The sequence below is a fragment of the Suricata suricatta genome, chromosome 3, assembly GCF_006229205.1.
Source record: "Suricata suricatta isolate VVHF042 chromosome 3, meerkat_22Aug2017_6uvM2_HiC, whole genome shotgun sequence".
In the NCBI taxonomy this organism is placed as follows: Eukaryota; Metazoa; Chordata; class Mammalia; order Carnivora; family Herpestidae; genus Suricata; species Suricata suricatta.
Window position 1 is genome coordinate 17,469,739 of NC_043702.1, and position 21,242 is coordinate 17,490,980.

Consider the following 21,242-nt stretch of genomic DNA (forward strand, 5'->3'; position numbering starts at 1 on the left):
TCCCCCAGGAGGCCCTCCAAGCATGTTTGTTGATGGGAGTGAGCATTGGGGATTGATTTCTGTGGTTTCGTTATGGCTGTAAGCGGTGTATTATAGATCGCTTCTCTAGATGCACCCTGCTGCAATATTAGCAGAAACAAGCGGCCGTGGTTGTCGGCAGAGGCAGAGGCAGATGCCTCAGGGCCGATAGGGCACCCTGACTCAGGCTGGGGAGATCCCGCCAGACCGTATGCCATTGCTCTGGCTTAAGAGCCTGTCACTGCCACGGTGTGAGCCGGCCTGCAAGCCCTCCGTAGGCCTTGGCCGTAGCCCTTGTTGGGGTGTGTTACACAAAGGATGCGTCTCCACCATCCCACCGCCAGGCTGGGAGCTCCTTGGGGCAGAAAAGGAGTTACTGGGTGGACCAGAGCCAGATCTGCGACAGATGCACAAAGCATGCCTGTCGAGTGACTAAGTGAATGGAGAGTGAAGCCTCTCACTCGTGTATCCGCGCAGCCCAAAACCGCTTCTTGAGCATTTGCTAAGTGTCAGGTGCTGTGCTAAGCACCGGGGATTCAGTGGGGAAAAGCAGATGTGGGCCACGCCTTCCTGGAGCTGACTTTCTGGTCAGAAAATGGAATAAACAAGTAAACACATGAAAATGAAATAATTAGCACACTGACCTGGGAAGGGAAACGAAAGGGCCCAGATAGAGAATGAGAGTGGAATTCTTCAAGCAAAGAAGAAAGTCTGTCTGTAAGCTTCTGGGATGCAGGGCCCTCCCATGCCCAGGTCAGGGGCCATCATTTAGACATCGGCCACTCTCGGCCAGCCTGAGGCTTGGCGCTGTAAGGGCATTACTGTTTCTTGCATTGATGGTGTCACAATGGGCTCTGTGGGGACAGGGACTGAGGATCCTGTGAGTTGCTGCAGAGGGGCAAAGGCAAGGGGAGGCGCTGGCAGAAAAAGGCAGTAGGGACTCCAGCCGCCTCCTCCCCCTCCCGCCACGTCTCTATTCAGCCTCTGACAGACCTGGTCCAGCTCAGGAGGAGGCCAGCAGGTGACCATGGCGCTCAGCCTCTCTGCCACATCCATTTCCAGCAACTGGCTCCCAGGCTGCCCTGAGGTAACTAGGCCTGTCTTCTAGGTCTGTCTTGGGTGGGAAAGTCCCAGCCAGAGCAGATGGCAGACAGGTAAGCTGGCTGTTGGGTCCTAGGCATTGTGTGTTGTGGGGGGGGGTGTGAAAAAATGAAGGAAATATGGCCCCTGCCCTCAAGTTGCTGACAAATTAGACTTTATGCAAGAGGCTTATCAGAATAATACTCCTCGTCCTCTCTTGGCTAACTTTGGAGGAGGAAGGTGCTGTTAGTGGGATCATCACAGACCCTGTCTGGTCCCCCAGTTTCTGTCTCTGGGAACCCAAAAAGCACTGAACTTAAGGGCAGCTTACCCATTGGCAACAGTACTTTTGAGAACCTGAACTGTTTATCGGGGTGATCTAAGGACAGAATTTGCAGCGTGGCTTAAAAATGCACATTCCTGAGCCTCAGCCCAAACCTTCCAAAGCAGGGTTCTCAAGTATAGGGCTCATGAATCCGCATTTTCAAAACCACCCTAGGTAATTCTTACCCTAAGCACTGCTCTGGTGTTTGTTTGTTTGTTTGTTTTTTAATTTTTTCATGTTTTTATTTATTATTGAGACAGAGAGAAACAGAGCGAGTGGGGGAGGGGCAGAGAGAAAGGGAGACACAGAATCTGAAGCAGGCTCCAGGCTCTGAGCTAGCTGTCAGCACAGAGCCTGATGTGGGGCTCGACACACGAACCGTGAGATCATGACCTGAGCTGAAGTTGGCCACTTAACCGACTGAGCCACCCAGGCTCCCTAAGCCCTGGTGTTTAAATACCGACTACAGTTCCCAAGTCCAGCTGACCAGCATGGGTCAGTTTTTCTGTCCAAGGTGGGTGTTGGCTTTGATATTTTTATTACTGATGAAAAGCCATGATTCATAGGCTGCTAGTGGCTGGTTGTCAGCTGGGAAGGAATCAGAGGCCACCGAGAAAAAAATTCTCTATCTTTTCGATCCATCTATAAAATGCTTACCTGAGCAGACACTGTTTAAAGGCCATTAAAATACCAGACACAGAATAACCCAGTCCCTGGAACTTTATAGACATATTTACTCAAACCCAAGTGCTTGCAAAAAGTAAATAAAAGGGAAGCAAAATGAGCAAGCACCCCTAGAAATACAAACAGAAAGTAAACAGCCTTGTTCACTAAAATAAACAGGACAAATCCAGAGAGGATTAAATGACCTCTAGTCAGACAGGCTCCGAGCCAGAAATGCCCCATCTTGGCTCCAGGAAGAAGGAGAGGTGAAGGCTTGTCCCTGTCACCTGGGGGTATGTGCCAGGATCGCTGCCTTGGTGGCCAGAGCTGGGGCTGCAATGGCAGACATTATCCTGGGGGGTCCAGGTGCTCCCCAGCTCTCCCTGTGAGTCCCCCATGGGACCTGAACATCGCCATGTTTAAAGATCAAGAAGTGTGTCCCCAAAAGCCTCTGATAAAAATGCATGTTTTCTGGAGGTGTAGAACCTTGAGTGGCTATTATACCCCATTTATTCCTTAATTTGGGGAGCATTTATTTGGCGCTTGCTGTGTTTCAGACCCTGAGCCGGTCGCTAAAGATATCAAGATAAGGAAGGCATTACCGAGCCCTCAAGTTGCTCACAGCTTACTATGAAAGAAGCAGAAGAAATAATAAATAGTAACCTTTATTGTTCACTGAGAATTTGGCAGACTTAATGATAAGCACCCTACAGGCACTGTTAACCCTCATAACATTACAGATCTCATTTAAGGACCTCATTTACTCTTCCTAACATTAGGCAGTCATTACTGTTGTCTTTCCACGTTTTACCGATGCATAAACTGAGGCTCAAAGTCTCTGGTATGATGGTAAATGGTTAATAAGTCTCTGAAACTAAAAAAAAAACAACAACAAAAAAAAGCCCTGATTCATAGTGTTTGTCAATCCCAGTAATGTAAATACTCGAGGGCTGGTTCCAAGCTTCCGGCCTGATGTCACTGAATATGAAGTTGGAAAGACATAGGAGTGTGAGCGGTCCCAGCACCACGCTGCAAACAAGGCTCCCAGCTAATCGATGAGTGTGTAATCCCAACCCCCGTGCACAACCATGTTGTTACACTGCCAATAAGTACATGAGATCATTGACATTTGAAAGGGATACATCTTAAGACCTTTGCAAAGTGCCAGTTTTACAATGCTCCATAAAACTTCTTGGCTGGTTAATAGCCTGTGCTTCCTCTCTGTTTTCATTGCCCGCCAAGAGCAGTTGGGTTTTTTTTGAGGGCCATTTAAAAAGCTTCTTAATTTTGAAATAATTATCATTTGCAAAAATGGAGCGGTCCTGTGTACCTTTCACCCACTTCCCTCAACGGTCACATCTTACATAACTACAGGACAGTATCACAATCAGGCAAGTGACACTGGCAAAAGGTGTGTGTGTGTTTCTATGCCCTACTATCTAGGAGTGCCAGGTTTGACACATAAAAATAAAGGATACTCAGTTAAAAAAAATTTTTTTAGTGTAAGTATAGCCCATGCAACATTTGGGACATACTTACACTAAGAAATTATTTTGATCTGAAATGCAAATTGAGTTGGGTGTCCTGTATGTTAGCTGGCAACCGTCATCTTATCACATATGTAGAGTCATGCAAACACTGCCCTAACCAAGATACAGGACTCTTCTGCCACCACAAAGATGTTTCTTGTGTTACCCTTTAGAATCACACCTATCCCGTAGCAACCACGAATTCCCTCTCCATGCCTATAACTCCGTCATTTTTTCCCACTCAGCATAACATCCACGAGATCCATTGGAGTTGTAGCAGTTTCAATGCTTTGTTCCTTTTTATTGCTGGGGAGTTTTCTCTGAGGGCCAACATTAACAATCATTTTTTTGAAATCTCATTCATTGGGTAAATATTTACTGTTATCTCTACAAGGTGCGAGGGGCAGACATGGAGCAGGGGAGGAGCTGGTTGCAGTGAGGGCTGGGCGTTTGCCAGGCAAGTAAGCAAATACAGAGTGGCAGGGCAGAGACATGATTAAGACAACTGAGCGAATTATGCTGGGCAGGGGACGGAAGCCGAGCCTAGAGCAGGGAGGAGCAGGGAAAAGCTAGGATCAAGAGTTCATAGTTCAATGTAGGTGAAGAATTAATGGAGTCGCGTAACTTTTTCGGAAGGTTTCCCTATCTCGTGCCCAGTTTGTTTTTTGTTTATTTTTAAAGTTTATTTATTTTGAAAGAGAAAGAGTGCTCCTGCCCATTGCAGGGGAGGGGCAGAAAGAGGGAGAGGGAGAATCCTAAGCAGGCTCAGTGCTGTCAGCATGGAGCCTGACGTGGGGCTCTAACTCACATGATCACATGTGAGATCATGACCTGAGCTGAGATCAAGCGTCAGATGCTTAGGACACAACCCATTGAGCCACCCAGCTGCCCCTATTTTCTAATTTAAATATCAACATCAAAAGAAACATTCTATCCACATCCCATTTTGTATGTAGACATACTTTCTATATCAGAAGTAATACAGTTTTACATGGGCATTAAAATATTTTTTCAATGTTCATTTACTTTTGAGAGGGAGAGAGAAAGATAGAGTGTGAGTGGGGGAGATGAAGAGAGAGAAAGAGACAAAGAATTCGAAGCGGACTCCAGGCTCTGAGCTGTCAGCACAGAGCCCGATGCCGAGCTGGAACTCATGGACCGCAAGATCTAGACCTGAGCCCAAGTCTGAGGCTTAACTGACTGAGCCACCCAGGCGCCCCTCATGGGCATTTTTAAACTGAAGGTTTTAGGGTTAAATGTTAACCAACAAATTGCTCACTAACTCAATCAGAGTACAGAAGAAAACAAGGTTATGGTCACAGAAAGTACCTAAAGGTCATCTTTCCGTTTCTAAATTTACTTATTTTGTTTTAAAAGTAGGTAATATGGGTATGTAGGAAAAAATTCAAACATACAAAAAGATTTATAGGAAAAGAGAAACAGTCCTCCTATCACAGACCCTTGGCCAAAATTTCTCCTTCCTAGAGTCACTATTTTCTTGTGACTGCTTTTAAACATATAACAATATGTCTCTCTGTGTGTGCATGTATGTTTATCCACAAACAAAATATACCATAACTGCTATGCTGCACCTTGTTTTTTCCCTTAGTATATCTTGGAAACTGTTCCTTACCAGTACCTACAAAGGTGCTACATTCTTTTTAACCATTTGAGCTACTTATTAAAGCCTCTCTCCTAGAACATAATTGGTTGAAAATTACAATCTCACAAGCTACTCACCTCAAGGCATCCTGGAATTTGTAGTTCTTAATCAGTTGAGTCTTGCATGGAAAACAGAACTTGCGCAGAAGACATGTGCTGGAAATGAAAACGTCCTTCCAACAACACTGTGAGAGGACATATTGTACTGTGTCCTGTGTGTGCTCCTATCATTATGCCCGGAAGCGAATTATTCATGCACTTAAACCACCAAGATATCAATGAGAGACCCAGGTCTGTCTTAGCCTCAGGAAATCAAGATCATTTTAGCAGACAGGGACAAGACACACACACACACACACACACACACACACACACACACACACACACACACCATGCCTTCTCTCCCTTACAGCATTGCTTTGGTCTACTGTATCATAAGGTAGTCTTAACAATTACGTGACAAATTGCTACTTAGAAAGCTTCTCTCACAAATAGAGAGGTCAGAAAGGACACATATAATCAATGAATGCACGCTGATGTGTGTGTGACCAATTGCTATGGTAACTTCCAGGTATTTGTTCCTTAAAACTTGTTTAGTCAAGGCGGCACCTGGGTGGCTCTGTCCATTAAGCCTCTGACTTGGGGTCAGGTCATGACCTCCTTGTTCGTGGGTTTGAGCCCCGGGCCAGGGTCTGAGCTGTTAGCTGTCTGTCAGCTGTCAGAGCCTGCTTCAGATTCTGTGTCTCCCTGCCTCTCTGTCCCTGCCCTGCTCACACTGTCTTCTCTCTCTCAAAAATAAATAAACATTAAAAAAATAATAAGGTAATATCAAAATTGGTCAGCCAAACAGAAATGAATGACAGTAGCATTATAATCATCAGCTAAGGACTGATGGGGAAGATTTTCCCAGCAGGCTGAGGGCAAGAATGATTCTCAGAAGCTTTTGGGTCGCTAAGGCCTCCTTGACCCTCCCACTTCATAACCGATACCACTGCATTCTCCTTCCAAACCTGTTTCCATGCACTTACATGTATACGTATATAAAATCTAGACATTTAGTTCATTATGTGAGTTTTACCTAAATGCTCTTGCCCTTTAAGTGTTGTTCTGGAAATTGCTTTTTTTCATTCAGTATATTTTTCTATGATAACACACGAAGATTGACCTCATTGCTTTTTACTACCACATGTCAGTCTGAAACACTGTCTCAAACTTGAACTCTCATTCAGATCATCTAAGGATCTTGTTAACACGCTTTGATACATTTGGGGTGAATCCTGTGATTCTGCATTTCTAGAAAGTGCCCTAGTATTGTAGATGCTGCTGGTCAACAAATCACACTGTGAGGAACAAAGATGTGGAGTCTGAGAGAAGTTGTGTGCCAGAGCTGACTTGGATCAGCTCATGAGACATGATTGTCATCATTTTGTCCAGGAATTTTGTGATCCTGTCACTAAACATAGAAATCATTAAATATTCAACTATGCAAGCTTTTAATAAATTATATTACAAACATATAATAAATACTGAAAAATCATCACCTTCCTAGCTATTTTATTATCAATCTATGCTCTTTTTTTCAGTTTATTTATTTATTTATTTAAGTAATCTCTATACCCAAAATAGGGCTTGAACTCACAACCCCAAGATCAAAAGCCGCATGCCCTTCTAACTGACCTAGCCAGGCACCCTCAATCTACGCTCTTGAGGTTATTTATGTCCATTATATCAGTATGGTATAAATCTATACAATGCCCTGCTTTTGCACGTCTGTTCCTAACTCCACATCCAGTTCAGGTTGGCAGCTTGGAACCAGGCACTGGGTGAGTTTAGAGTTTACACCACAGAAATAAAGGCATGCATTACCCCAAGTTTTCTCCAACACTTGATATTACCAATTCTTTTCCTTTTTGCTAATCTGACAAATCAAAAATGGTATCTCATTTTTAGCTTGCATTTCCTAGATTACAGTGAGACTGAGTGTCTCTTACACTCATTCTTAGGAATTTAATAGTATATCCAGTTCTTATAAATAAGACCCTTTTACTAGTATAATTTCTTTCCAGTGGATTATTGCCTAGGAAAGCTGATAATTTTTAAAATCAGGTCATTCCTCCTACCAGTTCAAATAGCTTGTCAGTTTATTTTCTTTCTTTTTTTAAATTTTTAATGTTTTATTTATTATTTTTTAAATTTATAATAGTTTATTGTCAAATTGGTTTCCATAAAACACCCAGTGCTTCTCCCCACAAGTGTGTTTCATTTATTTTTGAGAGAGAGAGAGAGAGACACCATGAGCGGGGAGGGGCAGAGAGAGAGGTAGACACAGAATCTAAAGACAGGCTCCATGCTCTGAGCTAGCTGTCAGCACAGAGACCGACGTGGGGCTCGAACCCACGAACTGTGAGATCATGACCTGAGCCGAAGTTGGATGCTTAACCAACTGAGCCATCCAGGTGCCCCTTGTCAGTTTATTTTCTTGGAAGTTCTAGGCAATCAAATAATCTATAAATAATGAAAAATTTTACTTTTCCATATATATAGTTGTTTATTATTTTTCTTTTTTTAACATTTATTTTTTATTTTTGAGAGACAATAACAGAGGACACGCAAGGGAGGGTCAGAGAGAGAGGGAGACACAGAATCTGAAGCAGGGTCCAGGCTCGGAGCTGTCAGCACAGAGCCCGATACGGGGCTCGAACCCACAAGTTATGAGATCATGTCGTGGGCCGAAGTGGGACACATAACGGACTGAGCCACCCAGATGCCCCTATAGTTGTTTAATCTGCTTTGTGGTGCTGGCTGTCACGGCGGGGCCACATTGACTACCATCAGTAATAGCTCACCAGTGTCTTCCTTCTGACTTGAATAGGAGCACTTCTGTGTTTCCCACTAATTTATATTGTAGATTTCTGGCAGATAGTTGAATCCTTCCTCTTTCTGGTTTCTTTTCTTTTTTAAATTTTTTAAATGCTTATTTATTTTTGAGAGAGAGAGAGAGAGAGAGCACAAGCAGGGGAGGGGCAGAGAGAGAGACACACACACAGAATCCCACAATCCAAACCAGGCTCCAGGCTCTAAACTGTCAGCATAGAGCCCGAGGCGAGGCTCTAACTCACAAACTGCGAGATCAAGATCTGAGCGGAAGTCAGCCGCTCGACTGACTGAGTCACCCAGGCACCCCCCTCTTTCTCAGTTAAGAGGATTTCATTTTGGTGTGGGTTTTTTTTTGAATCAAAGATGGATGTTCAAATTTATCAAAATGTTTACTTTGTCTAAGTTACCCATTTTGGTGATATTTGAATTTCTCACATTAGCACATACTCTTTTTTTTTTTGTTTGTACTCAGAAGAGCATTAAAATTTTTTAAGTTAAATTTCCTTCCCTTATACATTGTACCCCTGTTTCAGTTCTTGTCACTGTCCATAAATGTGTCCCCCACTAACCAGCCTCTGGCTCTCAGAGGAAAAGAATGTTCTTTCCATGACACTCTCAGCATGGAAACTATACATGATGACATTTCAATAAACAGAGAATGCCAGGAATTTACCCCATCGCCTGTATATTCTTGAACACTTCCCTGCAATACCTACTTCTGTGAATCGAGGGCTGCAGGGCCTTTCTGACTACTCCGCTGCCCCATTCCTGCCCCAGTACACAAAGGGCAGATTGCTGACCTGCAGTCCCTAGAGTGTTAACACCTCTGAGTGTTGGGCCATGTTTGTTTGTTTTTTTAATAGTTTATTGTCGGATTGGATTCCATATAACACCCAGTGCTCTTCCCCACAAGTGCCCTCCTCCATCACCACCACCTCTTTTCCTCCCTCCCCCTTTCCCTTCAACCCTCAGTTCATTTTCAGTATTCAATAGTCTCTCAGGTTTTGCATCCCTCTCTCTCCCCAACTCTCTTTCCCCCTTCCCCTCCCCCTGGTCCTCCATTAGGTTTCTCCTGTTTTCCTGTTAGACCTATGAGTGCAAACATATGGTATCTGTCCTTCTCTGCCTGACTTATTTCACTTAGCATGACACCCTCAAGGTCCATCCACTTTCCTACAAATGGCCATATTTCATTCTTTCTCATTGCTATATAGTACTCCATTGTATATATATACCACATCTTCTTGATCCACTCATCAGGTGATGGGCATTTAGGCTCTTTCCATGTTTTGGCTATTGTTGACAGTGCTGCTATGAACATTGTTTTGTACCTAAGGGCCGCCATCAGTCCTGATCAGAATCTATGACTAGGTGGGTACCTTGGTTTTTTAAATTGTGGCTTACCACTTTTGACATGTGAAAACTAGGATTGCCTCCAAGAACACGTGGAGTTTATTTTGTCCTTTTAAGAGTGGAAAGAGTGCAGGTATGAGTCATTCTAGATGCAGTTGTGTGATCTTAGGAAATCAGTAACTTCTCTGTGCCTCAAGGACTCTCCTGTGTAACATTACACTTACTTACCAAGGTGCATAGAAAAAGACGCAGAAAAGACCAGAGAGTGGCTTGTCTCAAGCCTCCGGAATCAAATTAATTGAGCTCAAAGCCCACCTCTGCCATTTACATATGGTATCTGTCCTTCTCCGCCTGACTGGACAGGTCACTTGCCTCCGTATTTCGTTATATTCATGTGTAAAATGGGGACAGTAAAAATACAAAGTTGCTAGAGCAGTTGTGAAGATTAAACAAGGTAGCACGTTAAGCCTTAGCGGAAAGCTAAAGCTTATTGTGAGCGCTCCGTGAACACTAGCCATGTTACTTTTATTATCACAAGGGTGCCTGCGGAGAGAGAGAGCACTTTGTACCGTACTCGTCGGACCAGGTGAGCCCACAGGGGCAAGTTTTTTCTCAGACTCTGACCTGGGACAGGAGACGAGGAAGGTGGCCAGAGGCTGTTCTAGCACCTCCCGGGCAGCAGAGGGCCCCCGCCCTTACCGCGGACGGCGGGGCGGGGCTGGCGGAGCGGCCTTCCTCGGGGCGGAGCAAACGGCGCGGCAAGGCGGGGATGGGGCGGGGCTAGCGAGGGGCGCGGCGGGCGGAGAGCCACGGCAGGGTGATCCTACACCGGCCCACGCCTTGGGCTATGCAGGTGAGTGTGTCCGACCCGCCCAGCTCCAACTCAGATCCCCTCCGATCCCGCTCGGGACTAAGGTTAGTAGCGCGCTGGGGTGAGGGCCGTGCCCGACCTAAAGCGAAACCGAAAGCCCGGCCTCCGTGACCCGATCTTCCTGGGGTTGGAAAGGGTGGCCTGCTATAGATTGTGTGGGTCGAGGGGAGGTGGCAGTATTCCCCAGAGAATAGGGCTTTGGCTCCTTGGTGCACGCCCGCCCAGAGTTAGGGGCCCATTTGGCGGCTGAGAGCTCGGAACCAACCGGGATTTCCCCGTGGGGCAGGCACGTGGGGGGTAGGATTTAGGGGGCCGGGCTAAAGCTCGAATTGGGGCGGGCCATCTGGGAGGAGCTGGGCAGGGAGCGCCTTTCGGGTTGTGATACTTTGGCTGGAGGGCTGGAGCTTTCAGCTGAGAGAGGTTTGGCTGGGCATCTGCGTCTTTCCGTAGGGAAAGGGGCGGAAGCAGAGGTCTGAACCTCGCAGCGGTCACTTAGGGAGAATAGGGCTGGGGAAGGAGGTGGTTCCCGGGGCCCGGATAATATAAATCTAGGGTCCCAAACCTCGTAGGAGTCTGAGCACCTCCTTTCCCCTAGGTGGCCATGACCGGCAGGGCCCGCAAAGAGGCGGTGCAGGCCGCGGCCCGGGAACTCCTCAAGTTCGTGAACCGGAGCCCTTCTCCTTTCCACGGTAAGTGACCAGGACAGACATGAGGAGGGTGGGGCCGGTGTGCCCCCTTACCCGCTTCCACTGCTGTGAAAGCCCTCTTTCTCTACAGCTGTGGCCGAGTGCCGCAGCCGCCTCCTCCAGGCTGGCTTCCATGAACTCAAAGAGACCGAGAGCTGGGATATCAAGCCAGAGAGCAAGGTACTTGGTATGGGGTGGGGGCAGAGAACCAAGTTCCTAGGCTGGGGCTCAAAGTCCTTTGTGCCAGCTGGCTGGCTAATCCAACTCAATCTCTGCACCCCCATCTCCAGTACTTCCTGACCAGGAACTCCTCCACCATCATCGCTTTTGCTGTGGGAGGCCTGTATGTTCCTGGCAATGGTTTCAGCCTCATTGGGGCCCACACGGACAGCCCCTGCCTCCGGGTGAGGAACTGGGGCAGAAACGGGCAGGGGGTGGCAACCGGGGGAGTACAGGGCAAAAGGAAATGGAGAGGTACAGATTGGGGGCTCTATTCCTGGAGCCGGGGAGACTTTTCACCCCCTTCCTCCACACTTTGGGCCCTTCCCTTCAGCACTATGTGTTGTGTGTTACTTAGCTTTCCATCTGTCTCATCTCCAAATCATGTCGTTCAGCCTTCTCTCACTTCTTGTCCCCACTTTCACACTCAGGTGAAACGGAGGTCCCGCCGCAGCCAGGTGGGATTCCAGCAGGTTGGTGTGGAGACCTATGGTGGTGGGATCTGGAGCACCTGGTTTGACCGGGATCTGACCTTGGCCGGACGAGTCATTGTCAAGGTGGGATCTGGGGTCGGACCTGGGAGGTTCTCACGTTTGGCTGCCTGAAAATTGACTGGGACCCTCTCTTAGGGTACCTGTGGAGAGCCCCCCAGGGAAGGGGAGGTAGGGCAGTCTGGTCTGAGGACCGTGTTGGTCAGTCTGGGTGGAGTGGGGGGTTTTAACCAACCATGGTCAGGACGTGCCCTGGGCTGACTTGGCTTGGGGGGGCCACAGTGCCCTACCTCAGGTCGCCTGGAGCAGCGGCTGGTGCATGTGGACCGGCCCATTCTCCGCATCCCGCACCTGGCCATCCATCTGCAGCGAAATATCAATGAGAACTTTGGACCCAACATGGAGTTGCACTTGTGAGTCTGGTGCAAGGGCTGTGGTGAGCGGGAGGGGTGGGTGTGGCACCAGGGGAGGGAAGGGGCCCGGTGGGATCTGGGACAGCACTACCTAATGATGGCCACAGCTAGGTTCTACAGTTGGGACCCAACTGATCCCACTTGGAAAGCAGGCTGGGAATCGGAGGACAAGGGCAGTTCCCATTGGGAGACGCTGGAGCTCGGGGTCCCGTGCCTCCAGCTCTCCCCATACATCCCTCTTGTGTCTCCGCACAGAGTCCCCATTCTTGCCACAGCAGTCCAGGAGGAGCTGGAGAAGGGGACTCCCGAGCCTGGGCCTCTCAATTCTGCAGTACGAGAGTCCCCTGCTCATGGGGAGGGATGGGGCAGGGACTGACTCCCTGAGAAGGGGGAGGAGGGGAAGAGCAGACCTTTCTGCCAACATCCTTCTGCCCTGCAGGATGACCGGCACCACTCAGTCCTCATGTCCCTTCTCTGTGCCCATCTGGGACTGAGCCCCGAGGATATCTTGGAGATGGAGCTCTGCCTTGCTGACACCCAGCCCGCGGTAAGAGATGGGTGCGGGAACTTGAGGGTGGGGACCGCTCGGGTCCTAACCCACCGCATGTGCCCTGAAGCCCTCACCGCCTCGGCCGGTCCCCCGGCTCCTTTATCTCATCCCTGTTCTTCCCAGTAGTCACCATGCCCCTCTGCCTCCAGGCCAGTGGTTCTCAAAAGGACCTGGAAATCAGCCCTTCCACACACTCCTTAGGAGTTTCTGCTACAGGCGGTCACTTGTTCCTTGACTCATCCTGGCCCTGCACCTTTCAGGGCAGAAGGCCTGGATGTGGCCCCGCCCCCTTTCTCTGGAGCCTGCCCTCGTGTCCTTCCATGTTGTCCACAGTAGGAGACCGTGAAGTCTTTGCATGTTCGGGCCTGTATGAACGTGCAGTGTTTCTGGGCTGGTCTCTTGTGTATTTCCTTAGCTCTTCTTGTGACCGTTCAGCTTCTCCAGGAACCAGTAGGAACTGTAGGCATCACCCTCACGTCCCTCAGCTCCTGCCTGGCCCCTTTCCCCATGGTCCCCTCAGCCCTACACCGCAGGATCACGGTGCCTGAAGCCAGGGGGCAGGGAAGAGCTGTGCACAGACCCACTGGGCTCACTCACACTCAGGCCTTGGGGAGCAGGGAGAAGCAGATGAGTTGGGGCGAGGGGTTGAAGGGCGGGCTGACTGTCCTGTGTTTCTAGGTGCTGGGTGGTGCTTATGAGGAGTTCATCTTTGCCCCTCGGCTGGACAATCTGCACAGCTGCTTCTGTGCCCTGCAGGTGAGCCGAGGCAGCAGCGCCCCGGGCAGCACACGCCACCCGGAGGAGCGGTGACCGGGGGACTGCCTCAGGTCCCAGCAGGTCATGAGAGGGCCACCAGCCCCTTCCCTGGTCTTCTGGTGCTGGGTGGACCACGGGCAGGGGCAGGGGTGTGGTAGGGGAAGGCTGAGAGGCTGGCAAGGGCACTGTGGCATCTCCTCCTAGCCCTGCTCTGGCTGCTTCTCCTTTACGTTAGCCTCTGCTCCCCGGGAGAAGCCTTAGCATCTCCCAAGGCAACGTCCTCCGCCTCCCTCTGGTCCCCCTGGCCCCCAGGCCAATGCCCACTCAGCCTTCTCTCTGTGCCTTGGGTTCTCTCTTCCTGCCAGTCACCTTGGTGTCCCACCTTTCTGCCCTACTTAGTTCTATTTCCTTTTTTTTTTCTTGAGAGAGAGAGAAAGAGGACACAAGTTAGTAAGGGGCAGAGAGAGAGAAAGAGAATCCCACAAGGAGCAGAGAGAAACAGAGGGGGAGAGAGAGAGAGAAGCAGGTCTCACCCGAAGTAGGACTTGTGCTCAACAGACACGGGACTCAAACTCACACACCGTAGAATTATGACCTGAGCCAGAGTCAGATGCTTAACGACTGAGCCCCCCAGGCGCCCGTCAGTTCTATTTCTTTCTTTCCTCCTGCCCCATCCCTTTTCATACCTCTCCCTCCCTCCGCCTCCTATTCTTGGAGACAGGCTTGGGACTGTCATTGAGACCAGAGCCAGACCTGGGACCTGTATTCCAGCCACCTGTATCACTTCGATGGAGTCCCGGTCACTTGGTCACCCCTTCGGACCTCGATCTTTTCACTGAGGCCAATTAGGTTACATGCTCTGTGTGGTTCTTTTGACTTTCCAGGATTCTCTGCTCTTCCCCTCCAGCTTACTCATCCTCCTGCCTTTGGCAGAGGGAGATAGGGGAAGAGAGCACCCAAAGGGCAGATCTCCCAGCCCAGGTGAAAAGGTCTTCCACATGCTGGGCAGCGCCCTAAGTGCTGAAAGCCCGTGAAAGCCCCAGCCCCCTTTCCTCCAGCCATGACCACAGAAGGCAGGTGGGGAGTGTGAACCTCCAAGGTGTTGGGGGGAAGGGTGACAGAAGGGGAGATGAAGAGGATGTTCTTGATACCTGCTACCCCCCCCCCCCAACAGGCTTTGATCGACTCCTGCGCAGCCCCTGCCTCTCTGGCCTCAGAGCCGCACGTACGCATGATTGCTCTCTACGACAATGAAGAGGTACATAGAGGGTTCTGGGGGGGTTCCCCTCTGAAGCTTCCCGCAACCGGCTTGCACCAGGCACCCACTGTAGGCCAGGGCTATGCTGGAAGCCTCAAAGATGGGAAGATATTGCCTGTGGTCTTTTAGGGCTTGGTCCCTCTGGCTCAGCCTCTGCTTTCAGTAGTGAGACCACGCCTCCCCTGTCTCTACGTGTGCCACATGGTGAGCGCCCCGAGAACAGCGACCCTGCCCTTCCATCCGTTTGTCCCGGGCTCAGCACATGGTGGGTCCCTACTCTGTGTGCCTATGTTGGGTGCGGTCTTTGACAGCGCACCAGAGCCTGAATAGATAGATTGTTCCCTCTCACGTAACTGCACAGGTCAGAGTTAGCAGTTCAGGACAGAGCTCTGCCACCCTGAGCACTCGGCTTCCATCTCAGGATCCAGGGTGGCTGTTCTGGCTCCTGCCATCGCATCTGTACTGCATGAGGAGGAGAGAAAAGGGCAGAGGGAGAGTGAGAGTGTACGCGCATCCTTTTAAGGCGCCACCCAAAGGTGGCGTGCCTCGCTGCCCATGCTCATGGAACCTGGCATGGCCACCTTTAGCTGCAAGGGAAGCTGGGAATGTCCTCTCTACCTGAGTAGTCGTATGCTTAGCTACAGTCTGGGTGTTCTGTTGTAGAAGACAGCGTGGGTAGTCAGCAGTCTCTGTCACGTGCATCAGAGAAGATTGGCAGGTGTGAGAGGGCATCTGTGCTGAGCCCCAGACATGAGGGTCGGGGGAGGGAGGAGGGGAGCAGTGTAGGAAGCCCACAGGAAGTGCTGTTGCTGCCCTGGCGGTGACTCAGGGTTGGTTCGGGCCCTGGCCCACCATCAGGTTTTCCGTGGTACAGTGTTGTCGAAGTTGCTGACACATCCCGCAGTCCTCACCCACTGAGTCTGTTGGGTCCCAGGCCAGTCTGGGTGTGGGGCCTCTCTCCTTGGCCTCTACCTCAGGCCCCCCAAGCCCAGAGCCAGCCTCTGCCCTCACCAGGTGGGGTCCGAGAGCGCCCAGGGGGCACAGTCACTGCTGACAGAGCTGGTGCTGCGCCGGATCTCTGCCTCATCCCAGCACCTGACGGCCTTCGAGGAGGCCATCCCCAAGTCCTACATGATCAGTGCAGACATGGCCCACGCCGTGCACCCCAACTACCTGTGAGTCCGCTGGGCCCCGCCTCTCCCCCTTCCCCCCCTTCCCCATTCTGGTGGAAGGTCCGTGGTAGCTTACTTTCGACTGCTCCCAGACCCAACTCGGTCAAAGTCATATAACGCCCCACCCACATAGGTTGAATAGACTCTGTACATTCCTTTCCCTCTCGTCCTGCCTGGAACACTGGCATGCCTCTTGGGTCCTGCTGGGCTTGGGATGCTTTAGTGAGGCCTCCATTGGGAAGGTAGTGGGTGTTGCCAGGCCCGTTTCCTGGTTGCCATTTCTGGCCCTCAATCTGCCTCTTGCAGGGACAAGCATGAGGAGAACCACCGGCCCTTATTCCACAAGGTGAGGTCCTCCTATTTCTCCTTAGGGACTTGGAGGCCTGGCTGGTTCTGGGTCCCATCTCATTCCTCTGAGCCCCTCACCCGTGTGTGGCTCACCCTTGCTTCCTGGTGTCCCTCTCTCCAGGGCCCCGTGATCAAGGTGAACAGCAAACAGCGCTACGCCTCGAACGCAGTTTCAGAGGCCCTGATCCGAGAGGTGGCCAACAGGGTTGGGGTGCCCCTGCAGGTGAGGCCGGGCCCTGCCTGGGAAGATGTGGATGGAGGGAGTGGGGTTCGGAGGGTGTCAGCAGATGGGCCCCTGGTGAAGGGGAGGCCTGGTAGCCAGCCTGTAGCAGAGGGGCTTCCAGTTGAGTGGGAAGAGCGGGGTTTGGGTGTAGGCAGAGCTGGGAGCAGTGCCGGCTCTGCTATGGGCTAGTCTCCTTTCTCAGAGTCTCAGTTTCCACACCTGTAAAATGGGGCTGATAACTGCCTCTTCTGCTGGATTTCTGTCAGACTCGAAGGTACAGGGTGCTCGAAGGCACATGGTGGTTGGGTCAGTCCTACCTTTTTCCCATCCGGCCCCTTGTGTCTCCCTGACCCATCCTGGGGGCTGCCATAAGGCAAGTTCAGGGTTGGGGAGACTGCTCATTTCCATTCTTGCCTCGGCAGTGGGTCCATCTTGAAAGAAATACGTAGAGGCAGAAATTTAAGGGACTGGGACCCAGGTGATCCAGTGACAAGCAGCAAGCAGGTCCTGGTGACTCAGGACTAAGATCCTGGCATCCTCTCTCCTGGCTCAGGGTGCTCTCTGCTCACAGCCCCACCCTGTCCCCTGTAGACCTGAGTAGTTCCACTCTCAGGGAGGCCTCTTGAGGAGGTGGCGCTTTTAGCTGAGACTTTACTAGAAAGAGGCAGCTGTGGGTGAGTCTGCAAGGAAGAGCATCCCACGGCCACGGAAGGGGGTTTTTGCATTTTCTTCTAAGGCAGAGAGACAATATGGGAGGAATTTTCTTTAATAACTTACAGCAGAAGCAGTACATGTGTACTTCAGAAAATTAGGAAATACAGAAAGAAACAAAATGTTAATCCACAGAGATTTGTGTATATTCTTCCAGATTGTTTTTCTATGCATATATTTAACGTATATATTCTTTTTACAAAATGGAATCATGTTGGACATATTTTTGTTCCCTCTTCACTCCATATTCTCTACCTTTTCATTTCAGTAAGTTTTTGTTGCAGTAAATTTGTGTCTAATACACAGACCTTTTTTTTTTTTTTAAGTATGCTTTACACCCAATGTGCTTAAATTCATGACCCCAAGGGGTGACTGGGTGGCTCAGTTGGTTATCTGATCTCAGCTCAGATCATGATCTCATGGTTCATGGGTTCAAGCCTCACTTCAAGATCTATGCTAACAGTTCAGAGCCTGGATTCTGCTTCAGATTCTGTGTCTTCCTCGCTCTCTGCCCCTCCCTTGCTTGCCCTCTGTCTCTTTCAAAAATAAAAAACACTAAAAAAAATAATATGTTCGTGACCCCAAGATCAAGAGTCACATGCTCTACCAACTGAACCAGCCAGGCACCCCCAGATCATTTTCAGTTTTTCCTAGTTATCCCCAAAATATTCTTTATTTTGAGAGAAGGAGAGGGAACTCAAGTCGGGAGGGGCAGAGAGAATCCTAAGCAGGCTCCACACTGTCAGTGCGGAGCCCCATGTGGTGCTCAGACTCATGAACCATGAGATCATGACCTGAGCCAAAGTCAGACACTTAGCCCACTGAGCCACCCTGGCGCCCCTCTCCAAAATGTTTACAGACATTTGTACCCCCTTAGTATCCAGTTCAGGACCGCGTTACATCTGGCTGATACATTGCTTGAGTGTCTCATAACGTAGTGCAGCCCTCACTGCCCCTCTTTCAAAATAACATTGACTTAAAAAAGTAAACTATTGACTCATTGAAGAAACAAGGCTCATCAGCCCATATGATTCCTACTTTCTGGATTTGTCTGATTGCTTCCTCTTGGAGGTGGTCAGGTTCTGCATTTCCTATAGATGGGAAATTACACATAAAGCCTTAATAGATGAAACCTTGGCCAGAAGAGGTCATGACGGGTGTGTCCCTCATGTTGCACCATACACGTATTATCTGAGCACTCCACCCTTAGTGATGATAAGATTGAGCAATGCATTGGGGTGCTCGCCTTCCCCTACAGCATACGGGGGTTTTCCACCTTTGGCTGGACAGCAGCCTGTGCAAGTGATGTGTTCCCTAGCAACCAGACAGGATGGTTTTGACCCCCATCAATAATCCTTGCTGAAGTCACTAAATCTGTCCCCCGATTCGTCCCTTCTCCGTGTCACCCCTTCTGCGTTGATCAGCTGCTATTCTGGGAGGCAGAACTTTCTCCCTGTCAACTAGGGCTATTTGGTTCTCATGAAATAGGGTTTCTGGTGGAAAGACAGGGTAAATGCTAATTCTTTCCCTGTACTAATCAGTTATACATGGTGACAAATAAGGGGCTTTCTTCCTTTTCCTTTTTTTTTTTTTTTTTTTTTTTACTGTTTTTATTTATTTTAGAGAGACTGCATGAGCAGGCGAGGGTCAGAGAGAGAGGGAGGTACAGAACCTGAAGACAGGCTCCAGGCTCTGAGCTAGCTGTCAGTACAGAGCCTGACCCAAGGCTTGAACCCATGAACCGTGAGATCATGACCTGAGCCAAAGTCGGATGCTTAACTGACTGAGCCACCCAGGCGCCCCTTCCTTTTCCTTTTCTGACTGTCATTAAATCAGGGTTTCGTTGGGTCGGTGTGACCCGAGGCACTGTAGTTGTTTACTTTCACTGTCAGATTGTCATAACTTTGACCACTGGGAACCCTGCTGACATGTGTCCTTTGTCGGGACCCTTGAGAGTTTTCTTGCTCTTTGTACAACAAAAAATTGCAGGTCCATCCATCCTGTTCAGTTGTCTCTTCGGGCGTGGATGATGATTTTAGAGACTGTGGTCTAGTGCCATGAGTGTCCTTTGTTATTGGGGAGTCAGGGGTGCTTTGGGGTCATTTCTGTAGACCTAGTTAGAAAACCATGTATATTTTTTGAAAACCATGAATGAATACTAACTATATTTAGGTAAAAAGTCATAGTCACTGCTTAATTTATCTGATTTTATAATTCTGTTTTCCCTTATACTAAAAATCTTCATTTTTAGTATATTATGATTTTCTTATTTACTTCTTTATTTTTTTAAATCTTTATTTTTGAGGGAGCGAGAAAGTGTGAGCAGGGAAAGGACAGAAATGGGACAGAGGATCTGAAGCAGGCTCTTTGCTGACAGCAGACAGCCCGTTACGGGGCTTGAACTCACAAACCATGAGATCATGACCTGAGCCAAAATCAGACGTTAAACTGACTGAACCACCCAAGTGCCCCTTCTTAGTTAATTTAATTTTATCAGAATATAAAGATATCAGAGTGCCAATAGCAGTATTTCTAAAAACACTAAAATTATGAAGTCATTGTTCTTAGTGGCTGGGGCGGGGGGACAGGGAGAGAGTGTGTGCTAAGCAAGAGGTTGATATAAAGGGTATATATGTTTTTACTGCCCCTGCCCGTTATGTGGAGAATGGAATTTAATGGAAGGGAAGGTGGGGGTAGCTGGGATTAGGGTGATGGTAGTTCAGATCCAGAGAGTAGGACCAGTTCGGGACATACTGTCCTTCGGGCCTGCCGTTTAACGGAGGCTGTTTTTATTCTGGTCACATCTACTCTCTGAGGGGGCAGAAGTGGGTGCTCTGCCAGGCCCCTGGCAGTCCTGCAGTTCTAAGATGACTTCCTGTCTGGGCTTAATGAGCAGACACCACGTGTTTGTGAACCTGTCCTCCTCTCCTAGGATCTCATGGTCCGGAATGACTCTCCCTGCGGAACCACCATCGGACCTATCTTGGCTTCTCGGCTGGGGCTGCGGGTGCTGGACTTAGGCAGCCCCCAGCTAGCCATGCACTCCATCCGGGAGACCGCCTGCACCTCAGGAGTCCTCCAGACCCTCACCCTCTTCAAGGTGACTCCCACCTCACCCATCACCGTGGCGGCCGGGCTCCGACTCTGGTGCCTGGACTGGTTGCTGGGGCAACAAGCTACGGTGTAGGAAAGGAAGGGTCCCCGTTCTTCTTAAGACGCAGGGGCCCCAGTCAGCCCCCAGGATAGTGATGGGACGGAGATGGGAAGACCAGGGCGGTTGTCACATGTGGGTGTGTGTCACCTGTGTCTCTCTGGCTGGGCCAGTGTTGGCGGGAGCAGGGCCCCCCCATCTATTCTGCACTAATTCCAGATCCCTTGCTGCTCTCCGTTTCAGGGCTTCTTTGAGCTGTTGCCTTCTCTGAGCCGTAACCTTTCAGTGGACTGAGGCCTCTTGGAAAGACTTCTCTTGCACTTGACAAGTTGTCAGCTGAGCTGAAGCCAGATTATTAAAGTGGATTTTTCACTCAGATGCATTCTATCATGCTCATTTGGAGACCAGAGGGGTGGGAGTTGAACCTGGCTTGAACCTCTGGAACCAGAGGGGAAGGTAGGGGGGAGGTGGGGGAGGCCGCAGCTCCTAGGAGCTGATGGAGGCCTGAACTCAAGTCTCTTTTCCTTAAGCCCATGCCCGAAGTGGGTGATGGGTAGGTGGGTTCACAACTGGAAGGTCCCTTCTCCCATCCCTAGTCCCTCTCTTCTGGGAAGCGGCCTCAATGCTCTTCCATTACCAGAATATTCCAGGAGCCCTTCTCTGTGCTGTGACGGCTTCACACTCAGTGTGAGAGCTCTGGGGAGCTGCCCTGGGCAGCCCAGCTGTCCCCCTCCCTGCCCCTCTCAGTCTCATGGATTTTTATAAATAATCTCTTATTATTAAATGTTTTTCCTTTAGTTAATAATTTCCCCCTGTCATTTATATCTCCTTTTTCCCTCTTTTTCTTCCTCTTCCTCCTTCTCCATGTCTTCCTCCTCCTCCCCCT

The 21,242-nt window shown here is 49.6% G+C and overlaps 1 protein-coding gene across 5 annotated transcripts; it reads left to right on the plus strand.

Moving 5' to 3' along the window:
• Positions 1-920: 920 nt before the first annotated feature.
• On the plus strand, positions 921-20,734 carry DNPEP (aspartyl aminopeptidase). Of its 5 annotated transcripts, XM_029933754.1 has the most exons (17): positions 921-1,039; positions 1,127-1,172; positions 10,046-10,093; positions 10,974-11,067; positions 11,156-11,244; positions 11,355-11,468; positions 11,715-11,840; positions 12,057-12,187; positions 12,443-12,518; positions 12,627-12,734; positions 13,416-13,493; positions 14,668-14,751; positions 15,766-15,926; positions 16,230-16,269; positions 16,393-16,494; positions 20,138-20,305; positions 20,600-20,734. In XM_029933754.1, the coding sequence occupies exons 4-17, from the start codon at positions 10,980-10,982 to the stop codon at positions 20,648-20,650; spliced, it is 1,416 nt and encodes a 471-aa protein (XP_029789614.1). In that variant the 5' UTR covers positions 921-1,039; positions 1,127-1,172; positions 10,046-10,093; positions 10,974-10,979; the 3' UTR covers positions 20,651-20,734. The 5 variants fall into 5 exon arrangements, with proteins under 5 accessions (XP_029789614.1, XP_029789610.1, XP_029789611.1 ...); XM_029933750.1 differs by lacking the exon at positions 1,127-1,172 and having other exon boundaries at positions 964-1,105; XM_029933751.1 differs by lacking the exons at positions 1,127-1,172; positions 10,046-10,093 and having other exon boundaries at positions 965-1,105.
• The last annotated feature ends 508 nt before the right edge of the window (positions 20,735-21,242 follow it).

Excerpts from the sequence above, each read along its gene's own strand:
- DNPEP (XM_029933750.1), top strand. The coding sequence starts at position 1,046 with ATGGCGCTCAGCCTCTCTGCCACATCCATTTCCAGCAACTGGCTCCCA. Across the intron at positions 11,469-11,714 it reads CGGACAGCCCCTGCCTCCGG|GTGAAACGGAGGTCCCGCCG; the intron begins GTGAGGAACTGG and ends TTTCACACTCAG. Across the intron at positions 14,752-15,765 it reads CTCTCTACGACAATGAAGAG|GTGGGGTCCGAGAGCGCCCA; the intron begins GTACATAGAGGG and ends TGCCCTCACCAG.